The sequence below is a fragment of the Pagrus pagrus genome (assembly GCF_965226575.1).
Source record: "Pagrus pagrus genome assembly, chromosome: 2".
In the NCBI taxonomy this organism is placed as follows: domain Eukaryota; kingdom Metazoa; phylum Chordata; class Actinopteri; order Spariformes; family Sparidae; genus Pagrus; species Pagrus pagrus.
In genome coordinates, this window is record NC_140186.1 from 7,791,829 (window position 1) to 7,806,889 (window position 15,061).

Consider the following 15,061-nt stretch of genomic DNA (forward strand, 5'->3'; position numbering starts at 1 on the left):
CAACAATGTCATAATGTATATCCACACATAAAACATAGATAATATATACAGACACTCATACATTAACATGCTTAAATTCAACTGCTTCCTGATTGTGCGACTGAAAAGACAGGGGATAGTGAAAACTGGAGAAACATCGGGCCATACTTCAAGGTAAGACAACATATTTGTGAACACTTCCTAGCTACCATTAGTGACATTCTGTGCCTACCTGAGCACAGATTTTTATATAAAGGCTGAAGAATGTGATTTTTTTTTGCGTTTGAATGCCATGTCACATTCTATAAATGTTTAATAAGACAAGATCATGAGTTTACTATTTACACTGCAGAGTCTAAGCCTTATCAAAAAACACGTCCTCTGTTGGAGCCTAGACGTTTTGAACATGTCATGTGAGCGAGCTGACAATGTGGACACCTCCAAAAATATTCGGTACATGTATTTCACCGAACAAGAAAAGCAATACTGCAAAAATACAGACAACTGGTACATGTCTTCTCTTTATTTTAAAATCAAAGAAGGAAGTGGAGTACATTATAATGAACCCCTGGAGGGTGTGCGTGGGAGTCCACAAAAAGCAGGTGGAACCACGTTGAGTGTAGAGGGAGGGATGTGACTTCCAGTAAGTGGTGCACTTAGGCAAAATCGAGTGCACCTTGCACTGCGCCATCAACGGTATTTATCCAGTTCTCTTAGAAACCTGCATTTCAGAGTATGTCAACTACTTCACCATTTGAGGGACTGCGACAAGACATATTTCTCTGACTGAGTTTGGATATACTTGAAAAGGATGAGCTCTAATTTGGCAGACTTGGACAGACTGTAAAATATGTTGTTTAAGTGGGTCACACGTTTGGACTCAAATACTAATGCAGAATCTCCAAAGTATATTCACGTAATGCATGTTCACGCAACAAATCACTATCTCTTGCCTAAGCTGCAGTTTATGCTTAAAATTTCAAATAAACAAAGCACTACTCAAAACCAACAGGCTGGATTATTATACATTTTTACATGAATAATCCAACAATTGTTTCTCATACAACATCATACAGACTGTTGTTTTTATGAAAGGGTATTAAAAATTAAAGCCTCTCTCAATAGCATGCGCACAATTATACACACACACACACACACACACACAAACGTACTTACTGTAGACGAGTATTTTTAAAAGCAGTGATGTTACAGTCTGTTACGTCATACTCATCTTATATTAGATTTGTCTGTGTGCATCTGTGTGTGTGAGAGTGTGTGAAGGTGTCGGAGGAAGTGATAATCGGTTGAGAGGGTCAAGTGAGAATGCCAGAGTGTGTATTTATGTGTGTGTGTTTGTTTTACACACCTTATATCCAAGTATTGCTCCATTCCTCTGTGCCAGAGGGAGAGCAGACCATGTGAGCAGGATCCTGGTGGAGCTCACAGCCTCAGCAGTCACGTTCATCGGAGATCCAGATGGAACTAGAGAAGGAACACACACACCCACACCCACGCACACAAAGACACACCCAATTACAGCAAATGGTAGCAAAAACGGATTAAATGGGTCATATTTGTATTAACTTTTGCTCGTTGTTTTGCTATTTCAGTCCTCCAGCCATGCCAGAGTGTGAATGTAGCTCCATTCACAGTGACCTTGACCTATGACCTACCAAAATCTAATCACTTCATCCTTGAGTCCTGAGTGGGCTTTTGTGCCAAATTTGAAGAAATTCCTTCAAGGCGTACTTGAGATATTGTGTCCACAAGAACAAGGGGCCAACCTGAAAACGTGATGCCTCTAGCTTCTGCAATCGTTTCTGCCATTTATTATGTGAAAAACGAGCGCAAGATTTAAGCAGTCAAACACCCCGCGGGCACTCACAGACCCGCTGGTCACCAAAGGGTTATGGACATGATTTGAGCATGACCGACAGAGGACCTCCAAAATGTCCCCTGTTGGCTCCTCAGTCCACACACACAGACACACACACAGCTCAGTGCTACTTCCCTCTCTGAACCAATCTTCGATTTCATCTCAATCATCCCCACCCCTCTCCCTCTTTCTCCGTCAATCTTCCCCTCACTGAAATGGAGGGAGAGTGTAGAGGGCAGAGGGAGGTGGCAGGATGAGAAGAGACTCGGGGAGGTAATCGGAGCACTTTGTTCCACATCCATCTGTCTTCTTATATCCTGCTACTGGTCTGACAGCACTGTTAGATACTTGCAAACAGGAATCAGGAGTGAATGAGGTCTGTGTTCGTACCAGATTCTGCTGTGTGTGCAGCGACAGTGTTGCTCCATGGTCCAGGTCCTATGGAGTTGGAGGCCTGTATCTGAACCTGGTACTTGGTCCAAGGCCTCAGACCCTCTACTGTGGCCTCATTGGTCCCCCCTGTTCCCTCCACATCAACGGTCCTGTCATCTCCCTCGCCGTCTGTCCTCCACACTCGCAGGCGGTAGCCCACAGTCTCTGGACTGCTGTTATATTCAGACTCTAGAAGAGGCTGGAGGGTAACAAAGAGTAAGAGGAGAGAGAAAAAAGAGCAGATCAGAGCGAGGTGTTTGCCATTTATTATTCTTGTTCCACATGCAGCTGGAGAAATAATGAGGCAGTGGTACAGCTCTTCAGTCTCTCGTTTTCTGTAGTTAGTTTGGTAAATTTATGGTCTTTATTGCCATACTTTACAGACAAAACTTATATTGGTGAGAACAGAGAGTTAAGGAGCACTCAAAATCATTCTTGCATATTAAGTAACACGTTCAAAAAATCTAACAAACAGTCTTCTTGAGCGTTGAACTAAAGGTCATCTTACAATATGTCTAATTTGAAGATGTCTTGATGATTTTCGGCATAATTTCCAAGGCAGATTTTTTTTAATATTGTGGGCTTTATGCAACAATAGCTTAATAAATTAGGGCCAGTGTGCCAGTCCTGCACTGTGCAAGCATCTTATAATGTGTCAGCACTTGGCCGCCCTTTGCCACCACTGCACTAAAATTAATTAATTTTGACTCTGATTGATGGAAGAAGAGCTATCCAAGCAGAGAAAGAGCTAAAAGGATGATTGAACGAGAAACCAATTTCGGTAAAATTGTGATTAATAAAATGATAATTTGTTTAACACACACAGCCTTATGGCTCTATGAAATAATGTGACACAGTTCCCCATTAGCAACATGGAGTGACTCCCTCAGTGTATTTATGAGAAACGTATTAAATACGACTGCATGTGCTGAGAGGAGCATGTAGGCATTTGGAGAAAAACATAATACAATACATACAGCACACAGTATATCTATGTATATCATGCGCACTAGATAAATGCACACAAATTATAGTCACTAAGGTTGGACAGCACAAATCCCCTGAAAACTCAAGTATTTCACTATTTAATAGTAAATATTGACAAGTAAATAAGCAACAATTGTAGTTAAAGGAAAAAAAACAACAACAACATATTTTGCATATGTGGCACATTTAATCAACAAAAGTAAAAGCTGTAGTTATGAACTCTCCAAAGGAAACGAGTCAGGACTTTAAAATTATCAATTAAGTTTATCAGCTGTTCCTGGTGCGCAAATGCACATGCTAATGTAAAGATACACGTATCGCTTCTGCTGCTGGAGGATCAATGCAGGTAATGTCATTAATATTCTCATTTAGGACGTATTTCACCCTCTCATCACACCGTTATTGATCATGATGATACTTTTTATGACCCGTTCTGCCTGAGCCACGGACTGAGATCCGTGCACACACAGAGGGACGTGCAGCAGCCCTCCTCCCCCTCTTCAGTGTGTTTTTACACACGCAGTCGAACAGAGTTGTTGATGGGACAGATGGTTGTGAAGTGGCGGGGCACTGGGGACAGAGGGTCCAGCAGCCGAGGATCACATCCCTGTCCCTCACTGAAGACCAGTGCCACTGACTAATATGTGCCAGGCGCACCTGGCTCTTTAAGGTAATGGGAGACGACACTTGGATTGGTTTGATTTAAGTTCCGCCTAAAACACACCCATGACTAATTCAGAGTCCAAATACAACCCCTTTGCGCCATGCACCACACTTCGTGCCAGGATTATCCGCTGTTTAATTAGCAAAGGACTTGGACCTGCCCTAAACGCACTAGTACGCTGCGCTTTAGACCGTCTATATAGGCCCGAACTGTTCAAGCTAATTTTTGTAGAAAATTTGGCGCCCTCCCGTGGTTGTATCACAAAGACTGAAGAATGGAGCTGGTTCCCAACAACACAAGTGGAATATCAAGTTTACGTCTCCAGAAAATGATAAAAATAAAGACACACGCACTCACAAGTGAAAAAAGCATTCTGTCGCTCTAAAGGAAATGGTTATTTATGTGACAATGTCTAACTCTAAAGTACATCATAAAAACCTTTTACTGTCTTCTCCCCTTTGACATCCAATCTTCTGATCTTTCTCTCTTGATCAACCTCTGTTCCCTGTTTTATTCACACTCTGTCATCCTCTTTTACTTGCTTCCACTCTCATTTCCTGTCCCCCTCCCTCCTTTTCCTGTCTATACTTTTTCTCTGTCACCTCATCCTCTGTACTCTGCCTGTGAACCACCATGTCATTATGTGTTACAGCCACAACCACCTATTACTCAGTGCCCTAAAATCATGTTAGTTACAAGTTCAGTTTGCTCACAGTATGCTTCTCCACAGCACATTTTTTACCGACATTGTACAGTGGTTGCTCTGTGCTGTGCAGCAGATAAGGGAGTGAGACACCCAGGCATTTTAAATACCCTGGTGATTTAGCTCAGCTTAGCATTTAGGAGCCATAATACAGAATGTCACATTAGCTTTATTACCCCTAATATGCAGCTTAGAATAATAACCTTAGCTAAAACCATTGTGATGGTTCCATTACAGCAGAAAAAACTAGCATAGCTCAGGCTGGGCGCTAACATGCAGGTAAAATCCCATTAGCATGCTGCACAGGTAGCCCATAGCGCCTCAGTGTCTGTGTCTGATTTGACAGGCTCTTTTTCTCATTCCAACTCTTAAATGGAAAATACTTTGCTCTCCATTTATGTTATAATAGAAGAGGGGAGGGGGGGGAGTAAAAGAGAGGGGGGGAGGGAAACAGTGAGAGGGACGAAGAGCGGGAACAAGAGCCAAAAAAATGAAAAGACAGTAAGAAGAAAATTACATTGCAGTTTGTGCTGCTAGCGGTCTGCACTGTGAATGGGAAATGTGACAGATTAGTGTTAGCGGTGATAACAAGGAGAGACACTGATTATAGGCTGTCAGCCACTCAACCTGTACAGTCCTGCTGCTGGCGAGTGCACACAAACACGCATATCCACACACGCACTGATATAAAAATAAGAGAGAACATACAGAGGTGCAAAAGCAAAGAAACGCAAAGAAAATCTCCATCAGCACTCTTTGAATGGCTGTGTTACATAGTATGTGTTTCAGTACCGTCCAGCTGAAGCACAGGCTGGTCTGTGTGGCAGACAGCAGGGTGAGGTTGGAGGGCTGCGTGTCAGGGGCAGCCTGTAGGGTCTGAATCAGCCTGGAGGGGGCGCTCATGGGACTGGAGCCCACAATGTTCACCTGCCGCATCCTGAACCTGGTGAGAACAGAGAGCGGTTACAGAAACACTCCATCGATTTTACACAACCTTAGTTTATTTGTTATGAAGAGAACCACTCAGCCTGTGAAAACAGTTGTACAGTGTGTACTCCAGCTCTGGAGCGTGTCCTCCAAAGTTTGAAAAAATAACTAATGATGCCATAGTGATGTCATTAGGGGTAATGTAGACAGACTTGGAAACAGCAAATTTGTAACAGAAAAACAATGTTGCAAAATGGAGTGTGGACTAAAAGTTATTATTAAAATACATTATATCATTATATCATTTTGTTGGTACAGTGTCTTGTAATAGAGTGAATGGTGTCTCTGTCTCAGCCATTAAACACAGAGGTCATATCATAATATTGGTCCCGTGTGAATCAACATGTCAAAATATCTCTTTTCTGTTGTCAGACGACCGAACAGGTGCTGTAACAACGTCCTTGTTTAGTTAACGTCCTGTCCGTTTTGCAGTAAGCACCCGTCTCCCTCCTCTCCACTGTACAACACCATACTTGCACGAGGCAGCTCTCTTTGCCTCTTTCTTTTGTTCAAGCATTTTTCATCGCTCGGCCTGTTTGGTAATTTAAGCCGTCACTGGAAGCGTTGGAATTGGTAGCTTTCCCCATTCCGCCATTGCGTAAGTACCAGAACGGGAGGATCTTGCTCTCTGCGTGTTCCCCGAGCAGACAAGACCGCCTCTTTATGGAGATCTCTGTCCTGATCGGATAAAGTGGGAAGGGATACCAAAAAATGTCTGTCTCTTTCATTGCATGAGCAGGGGGAGGAGAGACATGGGTTTCTGACCAATACTCTGTAACACTGATTACTGTTGGAACATGGAGCTAATTAACACGTTTTACCACTTATTTTAATAGGAAAATAAAACTTACAGCCAATTGAAGAAATTTGATCGTGGCTCATAATATGCTTAACAACAGTCAACAGCTGTGCTGTGAGGTCGTCTCTTTTGATGTTTTAAAGCGATGACAGAGAAGGTTAAGAGCAAGAAACAGCCACAAAGCATTGTTAACCAAAACTAAATGAGCTGCAGATGTGTATTTGAGCTTGTAGCACAAGCAGAAAGAGGGCAAATCAACTCTAATCTAAATTAATAATGTAGCTGCTGAAGAAGACAAGTTCATGTTACATGGAGCCTTGACCTCATATCCAGGGAATAATGTCCCTCTGAGTAAAATACAGACTTCATTGTCCCGTGTGAGTGCGCTGCAGCAAACACAAACATAAGGTGGTCATTTTTAAATCACATAAGGTCCCCTGGCCATACAAGTCGTGTGCAAATAGGGCTTAAGAGGAAGTAAACTACTTTGGACTTCGGTATTCACTAATAGGGCATTTGAGATACATGTATTATTTATTTACTCAATGGCATTCTTCAGCTGCAACTCTCTACCAGAGGACTGCAGAAAAAGGCCCTTGACATAGTGTAAGGTTGTTTGAAGATGCCAGACATTCAGTCAGTAAAAGAGATATAACAATACAGACCTTCTGACTCACACACATACAGCCACGAGGGAGCGTTTGTTACTTTTGTTACCTCTAAACGCAGCCATGCTTCAGTGTGGGTGTGAGTGATAAAATGTGTGAGCATGCAGAGTGCGTGTCAGGGACTACATCTATGAGTTCTCGTCCCTGTATGGGGAGATAGAGAGCAGGGTGTAAAGAGGGGACTTAAAGCGGGGGATAAGAAACACAGACAAGTGCATCACTTCATCTAATGTCCCAATGGTGTCGCCTGTGACAACATAATCCCTGAGTGTGTGAAAGCCGCAATCCCATTACAGATGAAGTCGGAGATACAGAGAGCAAGAAGCAGAGATAGACAGATAGACAGATAAATACTGCAGATAGATAGAGAGATTGATAGAGAAAAAGAGAGGGGGAAGAGTTGCTGCTGTTCAGAGTGACGATGGATCACGTTCACAAACTGCAGGTTCCCCACGGCCCTTGAGCAGGGATTACAGACTCTCCTCTCTCCTCCTCTATTTCCTGTTCTCCTTGTCTCTCACCCCTTTGTCTCTTCTCTTCTTTAATGCTCTCTGCTACCCTTCCCGCTTTCTCATCACCTTTCTTCTCCCCTTCCCTCATCCCTCTCCTCCCCTCTCCCCTCTCCTTCCCTCTAGCTAGTTGCGGGAGGGTAATAAGGATCTGCATGCAGCAGCTGTGAAGGTGCTGACAAACAGAAAAGTCTCAGATGGAACTGTCTCTCTGTGTGTCTGTGTGATTTATCTAACTTCACCTGAGTCTTGCAATACTGCAGAAACTAGCGGAGAGTGAGATGCGTGTGAGTGAGTTGTGGGTGTGTGAGTGTGTGTGTGCATGCATGTGGCAGACTATGTTCTTGTGGAGGCTGTGTGTGTTTGACGCTCACCTGTACTGCGTGAACGGAGTAAGGTTAGGGATCTCGAGTGTGTCTGCATCTGGCTGGTTGTCTTTCTGGTAAACAACTCTCCACGCCTCTTCCTTTATGTCCCCCTTCACTGCCTGTTAAAGAGGGAAATGGTTTGTTACAAGACAGTTTTCCTCCTGGTGTGTTAGAGGCAGCAGGACCACAAAACAACGCAGACACACCCACCTGGCCTTCTACGATCCATCGTGATATGGCGGTCTTGCCATCAGGACCAGGGCGGAACCGAAGTGTTGCTGTCCGAGGGCTGATGTTGGAGATGACCAAATTAGATGGTGCACCAGGAAGTTCTGCAGATAGATGAATACTGCTTTACAAAAAGCACAAAGAACTAAAAAGAGCATCCATAGCTAGCATCAGAAGGTCACTTTACAGCGCTGCCTTTGGTGTTTTCTTACAAAATATTTATTGACCAAATCCAGCAGGATCGTTGCACTCATAATAGTGTTATTTGTGAGAAGAAAAGTATTCTGTTCTGCGTTTGGGATGTTTCAATAGCGGGTCATAAATTCTTTGAAATAAAACCACCTCTGCCTGCTGGCGCTGCCGCAACAAGATGCAATATGCATTTATTTGCAAAAGCAGAAGAGCGCTGCAGCTTCGCAGCACTGCCACATATTTCAAAGGGATGGATCAAAAGAAATGAACAAGACAAGTATGTTTTTTTAAAGACTTGAATGTAGGGATAAAATATGTATAGTGCCAGAACCGCAACATGACTTATCTATAATACTCTTGCAATAATATTGATAATAGAACGAGAAAATGAAAGAAATCATGTCACCAATAATTAAGTAGAAAAAAGGCTTTAAATTAGATATGAGTGAAGGAATTGCCTCCAGTCCCATTTTTATGTGTTCATGTGACCATGCTTGGCTATTAAAGCAAAAAATGAAAAAAGTCACAGAAAAAAAAATGTTAATTTTACTAAAGCGCAGGCACTTAGTCTTCAGCTGTATATCTCCCTCTGTCAGAGAAATTTAATTCATATTTCCAAGGTCGACAATACAATACAGAGATAAATCTGTACACCAGTGGAGGCGAGAGGTGAATTAAATGCACAGTTCACTAAAGTCCATTTAAGGCCTATAAATGTCTGAGTAGGCTGCAAGCCTCATAAATTATGTCTGACCCATTCTTATTCCAACATTGTTCCACGGAAATAGCGAGTGGCAGGATACGTTCAGTGTGGCTGACCATTTGTGGCAGCCTTAATGCCACAGCAACGAGAGAGGCTGCAAACAGGTAAGGGCCTGGCTTAGAAATAATCTGCTTGGTCCATTTCAAGCTGCGTATGATGGTCTGACTGATCATCGCATTATTTTTCACTTTTGTTAACACTGCGAGATAGGCCGTTTGACCCTGATGGAATAAATGCCATACATCTAAAAAGCGAGAAGATGGTATTCAGATTCAATAGTAAAGAAACAGAGCTATTTGTAGAAGTGCGGTGGCTTCATATCATAGTCCCCATTCATGAGTAACAGTTATCCCCTGAATTGCTAAAGGAACAGAATTTCTAATTACCACAAAGCGACAAGTCTGCATTTTGAGCAAGCTGTTGTGGCTTAATTGGTGGAGTACATGACTCTCACCCAAAGGACTGGAGATTTTAACCTGACTGGAACATCAGTTCACTCATTATTTTCAGCTTCTTTTCAGTTTTCTGCTGCTGTTCTGTGAGATTTATCCAAAGAAAAATACTCGGTTGTGGTTTGGTGAACATGGTTTGGGTTTAGAATAGACCCTTTTACAACATTTAACAAGTGTTACAAAGAATAACTTATCCCATGTGAGTATTTTGTCGCCAGGTTGCAAAACTGTGACATTACAAGAACATAACTGGTCAGTTGTTGCTATGATGTTCCAGGAACAACACTAACTTCTTCACTTCTAATACAGAAAGCAGTCGTTATGGAGCACTCTGGGACACTGGTTCTATAGCAGAACTAGCACAAGTGTAACATCGCCACAACTGTAACAAAGCTTTTTTGTCAAGGTGTAGCTATGGAAACATAAGCACACACATATCATGCAACTAATTATACTCCTACTCACATCTACATGTGAATTGTCTGCAATAAACTCCACCAGAGATAAAGATTTTTTTTTAAATTTAAGCTTCATGAGAACAAGCAATACTATAGACTGTTATATTTGCAGATTTGCATATCATGGAAGAGTGGACTTTAGTCTAAAATCCAATACATCTAAAGTAGTTAAACATGGTCTCACAGAGCCGACAAATGTAGCTGATAGACTTCATATTTTAGGTCTAAAGCATCTTTGTATCTTGTATTTTCTTTCCAACAACAAAGAATCGCTCATTAAATGTTGGAACAGTAACTTTTAAAAGGCTTTTCTGTGAGGATAACTTGTTCAGGAAAAATAATTAGTAACTACTTGTGCTGTCTGTCCCCAACTGGCAAATGGTACAAATGGGACAGTATCAATAACTGGAAGAAATAACAATTGGAAATCAACTAATTCAGCTGTTCCTTGGCAATTGCTGCTAAACACCAGTGTCTAAAAGTTTGAATAGTTGCTTCTGTCACATTGAGACTGGGAGCTGCACAAGATTAGGTCAGCAACAAGAGAGCAGAACACTATTATTATTTACTCTTGGTTGAGAGCGTTTTTAAATCTGGAATAAATCAAAGAGGTATAATAATACGTTTTGTATGCACACCTCAACCAGAACTAAATATTCCAATGAAAGCTTTACAACTCCACCTTTCAAATGCCACACACAATTTATAGCCGGCTCTGAATAGACTTCTTCACTGACAGCTGTTGAATTGAATTGGCATCGGTCAGGCTGGCAGCCCGTTTGACAACTGCTCTGGAGACTCAGGCTGAAATCCTTCTGTTTGTTTTGTTTTGTTGTTTTTACTGTTAAATCATGTCCTAACAAATGGAACGTATAGCAGCTTGTTTCTGTTAATGACATTTACATAATCAGAAATCATCACAATGCACTTGGCTCTAAATTGTGTCACTCAATCACAACCGAGACCGAGCACTTCAGACCCACTCTTCCACCACTTCTCCTCGCTGTGATCAGTGGTTGATACTTGGTATCGCTGGATGGTGTAAGTGCTCTGGTGTGATCTGCTGTAATCCATCCAATTCTGCTGCAGCATCACAAGCGCCGTATTTGCTGAACATGGCAGAATACAGATCTGCAAAGCCGCTGTGTTAAATCAAACGGCGTGTGTTGTACACATCAGTACCCTGGGACACCTCAGACAGATTTTGTAGAAAATCCAAGGGGATTTTTATTGTAGAAGGACTATATAACATGACTGGGTCCAGTTATTAAGGAAACAAGGCAATATTTTTACTGGATACAGTGGGGGCGCGCGTGTGCAACAAAAACAAATTATAGCTATCAGCCACCATTGCTCTGTAAGTGCATACAGCCAACTTGTAAGGGTTATAATGTGGAAATGTTGATATCAGCTGCCTTGCTCAGATGAATGACAAAATTCTCTCAACTCCATGAATACATGAATAAATAAACAAGACTAGAATCTATGCTCGCTGGATCTTTCTCTTTCTCTCTATGCTCATTCTTTAGCTCTTCTTCCTAATCTTCAGTCCTCCGTCTTTCCTTCAGTCTTTTGCTTTCATGAATTAATGAATAACCTCTGAATCTAAGAACTGTCTGTATCCATCTTGCTTTCACTTTCTCTGCTTTTATTCATAAATTAGTAATCAGAAAATGTTGGGACAAAAATTCTGCTGTACGAGTCGGGCTTTTCCTTCCATTCTCCTCCACTTCTTCTCCGTCCATTTCTGAGAGACTTTCTTCTTCTGTTCTTGGGAGATTGTATTTTCTTGTGTTCTCTGTTCTCCCCTCATTACGTGCCTCTATCTGCTCTCCCTTCTTCAGTCCTGTTCTTTGATTGTCTGTTGCCCTCTCTCATCCCTGCAATCCCTCCACTTTGCCATTTGCAGTTAATCAGCGCTAATAATGATTGCAACTTGGCCTTAGCCCAATCATACAAACTCATCATGCACACAAGCGTGGTGTGCACACAAAAATAAACCACACGCTGAAGCGCTCTCTAAGACGCTGTAAATGACTAACTCTGGTGTGTGACTGTGCGTGTGAATGTGTGTGTTGGGTGTGTGGGTGATGATTCATGGATGCACAGTAACAGCCACTTACCAGCCTGCGGAAAGACAATGGCATCGTAAGAGCTCATCAGTCATATTTACTCTGCTACACACACACACGTACACACACACGTACAGTACACACAAGCCAAAATCTTTTTTCAACATCCTCTGTGAGCAGCCCCTGTGTGTGTGTGTGTGTGTGTGTGTGTGTGTGTGTGTGTGTGTGTGTGCATTCACTGTACCTGGTGGGACTCCAGTCGAGATGGTTGAGGACGTGACCACGCCTCGTCCTGCGGCGGTGAGCGCTGCCACCTGTAGCGTGTATGTGGTGGTGGAGGTGAGGCCGGTCAGCTTGTACTGCAGGGTGGAGTTGGACAGCGAACGTTCTTCACGACTCGACTCTACACCGGGAACTTCCCACCACAACACGTAGCCTGCAGGGTGGAGAGCACACGCTGGGTTAATAAAGGTGCATTTAGACATGAGTAGACATGTATGCACACAAACACACACACATGTAGAAACACACACACTTGCACATAATGAGAGGCGCAGAGCAAAAAATGAGGAAGAGAGTGCGGGAGGGGTGACGACAGTCAAAATCCCTGTCTGTCCCTTTGCATCTTCACTGCCATGCATCACCCTCCACCACCTTCAAACGTGTGTGCGTGCGTCTGTGTGTGAGACCAGTTGTGTGTAAAGCCCTGGAGAGAGTGAATGGTCCCTCATCTGTCTCCCAGCTCACCAGGTGCTGGATGAAAAGCAGGTTGAGGAGAAAAGAGTAAATGTGCAAGGTGACCTTGATTGAATAACCGTTTCCCCACTCCTCTGACTGTGTAAGCTGGCTGTAAAAGCCACCGCCGCCCTGTGCTGTTAAGACTGTAACCTTATTGTTTTGGTGCCTGACAACTGGCGTTCATGATGCGGCTGTGCCAATGCACAGACACAAATGCAGACGCACACAATGCAGTGTGATCCCTTAATTCACAGCAGCTTGTCCTGTTCACCACTGCCATTGTCCAACAGAGCCATGCAGCAGCTGAAGCAAAAATGAACTAGGAGGAAAACTAGGTGCCGTGAGCTCTGTGATGCGGCGCACAAACAACACCCAGGGTGTTGGGCGGCGTGGGATGAGGGCATGTTCGAGATAATGTGAGAAGACAAGCTGCAGAGAGAAGGGATTAACTGATGATGAATCAGTTGTACACATACACAGTGTCAGAGACAGGAGGGTGTCTGTAGAAGCCAGACAGAAAATAAAGGCTATGTAGAGAATACTGAAGAAACTTTCAGCACTCCTCACTGCTGCTTGCCTGAGGGGGGTGCTTTTCATTTTTTGTTTTTACTTAAATTAGTCTTTGCAGACACAGTTTTTGTCCATGTGGGAAGAATGAATGGAATAATTGGAAACACTAATAATTTTGTGTTTTACTATCACACTAACATAGTCTAATAAACTCTAGTAAACTGTTAATGGGGCTCAAAATAACGTGGTAAAATGAAGGTTTATTGATAATGGAGAGAAGATGGAGGTGGTGGTAGTTTATTGTAGAATAATTTTTTGTTAAATCTCTTAACCTTCAGACAGCAATCAATAAACTAAATGCTCTGACGAATAATAGAAAAAAATCCAGCGTCATTGGCTGTTTGCAGGCCTCTAATAAGCCCATTCAATCGTCTCATTCAGCTAATCTGAAAGGACTTGACAAACTACCCGTCTTCACTACATACCTGCCTGCATGCACTCTGATCTTATTGCACATGACAAGAGTCTTCCACAAGGATTCGCGGATAAATTGCTAAAGCTATTAACAAGCTAGCGGAACAAGAATGCAGAGAAAGTGCAGTCAAAATTTCCCAATACTAACGTACAAGCTTGATGCGCTGAGTACTAACAATAGCCATGTTCGTTGTCACAAAGCACACTGCCGCTGAGCCAAAGAACGAGGGAGGAGCAGCAGCCACAGCCTCTTTCAGCAGCTAACGTTAGCACAAAGCACACGCCTACAGCAGTATGGAGTAATACTGCTGCGTTGCGCCGGGTAGCCTTTTGGGACTGAGGTTTGTGCGTTATTGTGGCATTTCAGCATATTACACAGTTGTTTATTTATGTATTTATTAGACTAAAAAAGCTAGGAGAGCTTATTGAACATAGCGAAGTAGCTGCTAATAAGTCTCTCTGCTGGCCAGTGAGAGCTACGGGGCAGTTTAGAAAAAATAGCTTGCTCGTGCTGGTTTCTGTAATCTTACCAACCCCAGCTTTTATACTTGGATGTTAAAACTGCTCTCACCAGTGATGATGCCATTCTTGTCTTCAGGCTCTGCCCAGCTGACTCTGAGTGATGTGTCCAAGATTTCAGTGAAGCTCAGCTGACGAACAGGTCCAGGTGCTGACAAAAAAGAAAAAAACACCACATACATCAGGTCATATAAGCTATATTTTACCTTCTTCAACAGTAACCTAATTTTAAAAAATTCTTTGTTTCAGTAAATCATCCCTACACACTAACACACATACACACTGCATTTATTGTCCATGTAGACTATAACCTTCTGCTCTTCAACTCCACACACCCTCTTCTAATCACATCTGCATTGACCACACACACACACACACACACACACACACACACACACACACACACACACACACACAGGTGCGCATGCCTGTCGTTTCTCATTTCATGTATGGCTCTCTAACCCCTCTCCCTGCAGAGCGATTAAGCTATTCATCTGAGACATTCAATAACACTCACACACGATCACACACACACACACACACACACACACACACACACACACACACACACACACGGACACACACACACGCAAAAAGCTATCATCAAGCAAGAATTACACCCACCGTTAACCCTGCAACACGCCCAGCACCCAATCAATATCTGTGTGTGTATGTGTAGGAGT

General features: G+C 42.8%; 1 protein-coding gene across 1 annotated transcript in view; it reads right to left on the bottom strand.

Annotated features, from left to right (window-relative positions):
- Positions 1-15,061, bottom strand: part of LOC311263794 (protein sidekick-1-like) — a 242,425-nt gene that overhangs the window by 35,250 nt on the left and 192,114 nt on the right. Inside the window, exons 21-27 of the mRNA XM_084364111.1 lie at positions 14,431-14,529; positions 12,382-12,573; positions 8,183-8,304; positions 7,979-8,091; positions 5,434-5,584; positions 2,246-2,486; positions 1,346-1,461 (exon numbers count right to left, since the gene is read on the bottom strand). Of these exons, the coding sequence (XP_084220237.1) occupies positions 1,346-1,461; positions 2,246-2,486; positions 5,434-5,584; positions 7,979-8,091; positions 8,183-8,304; positions 12,382-12,573; positions 14,431-14,529 (1,034 nt within the window). The remainder of the gene's footprint in view (positions 1-1,345; positions 1,462-2,245; positions 2,487-5,433; positions 5,585-7,978; positions 8,092-8,182; positions 8,305-12,381; positions 12,574-14,430; positions 14,530-15,061) is intronic.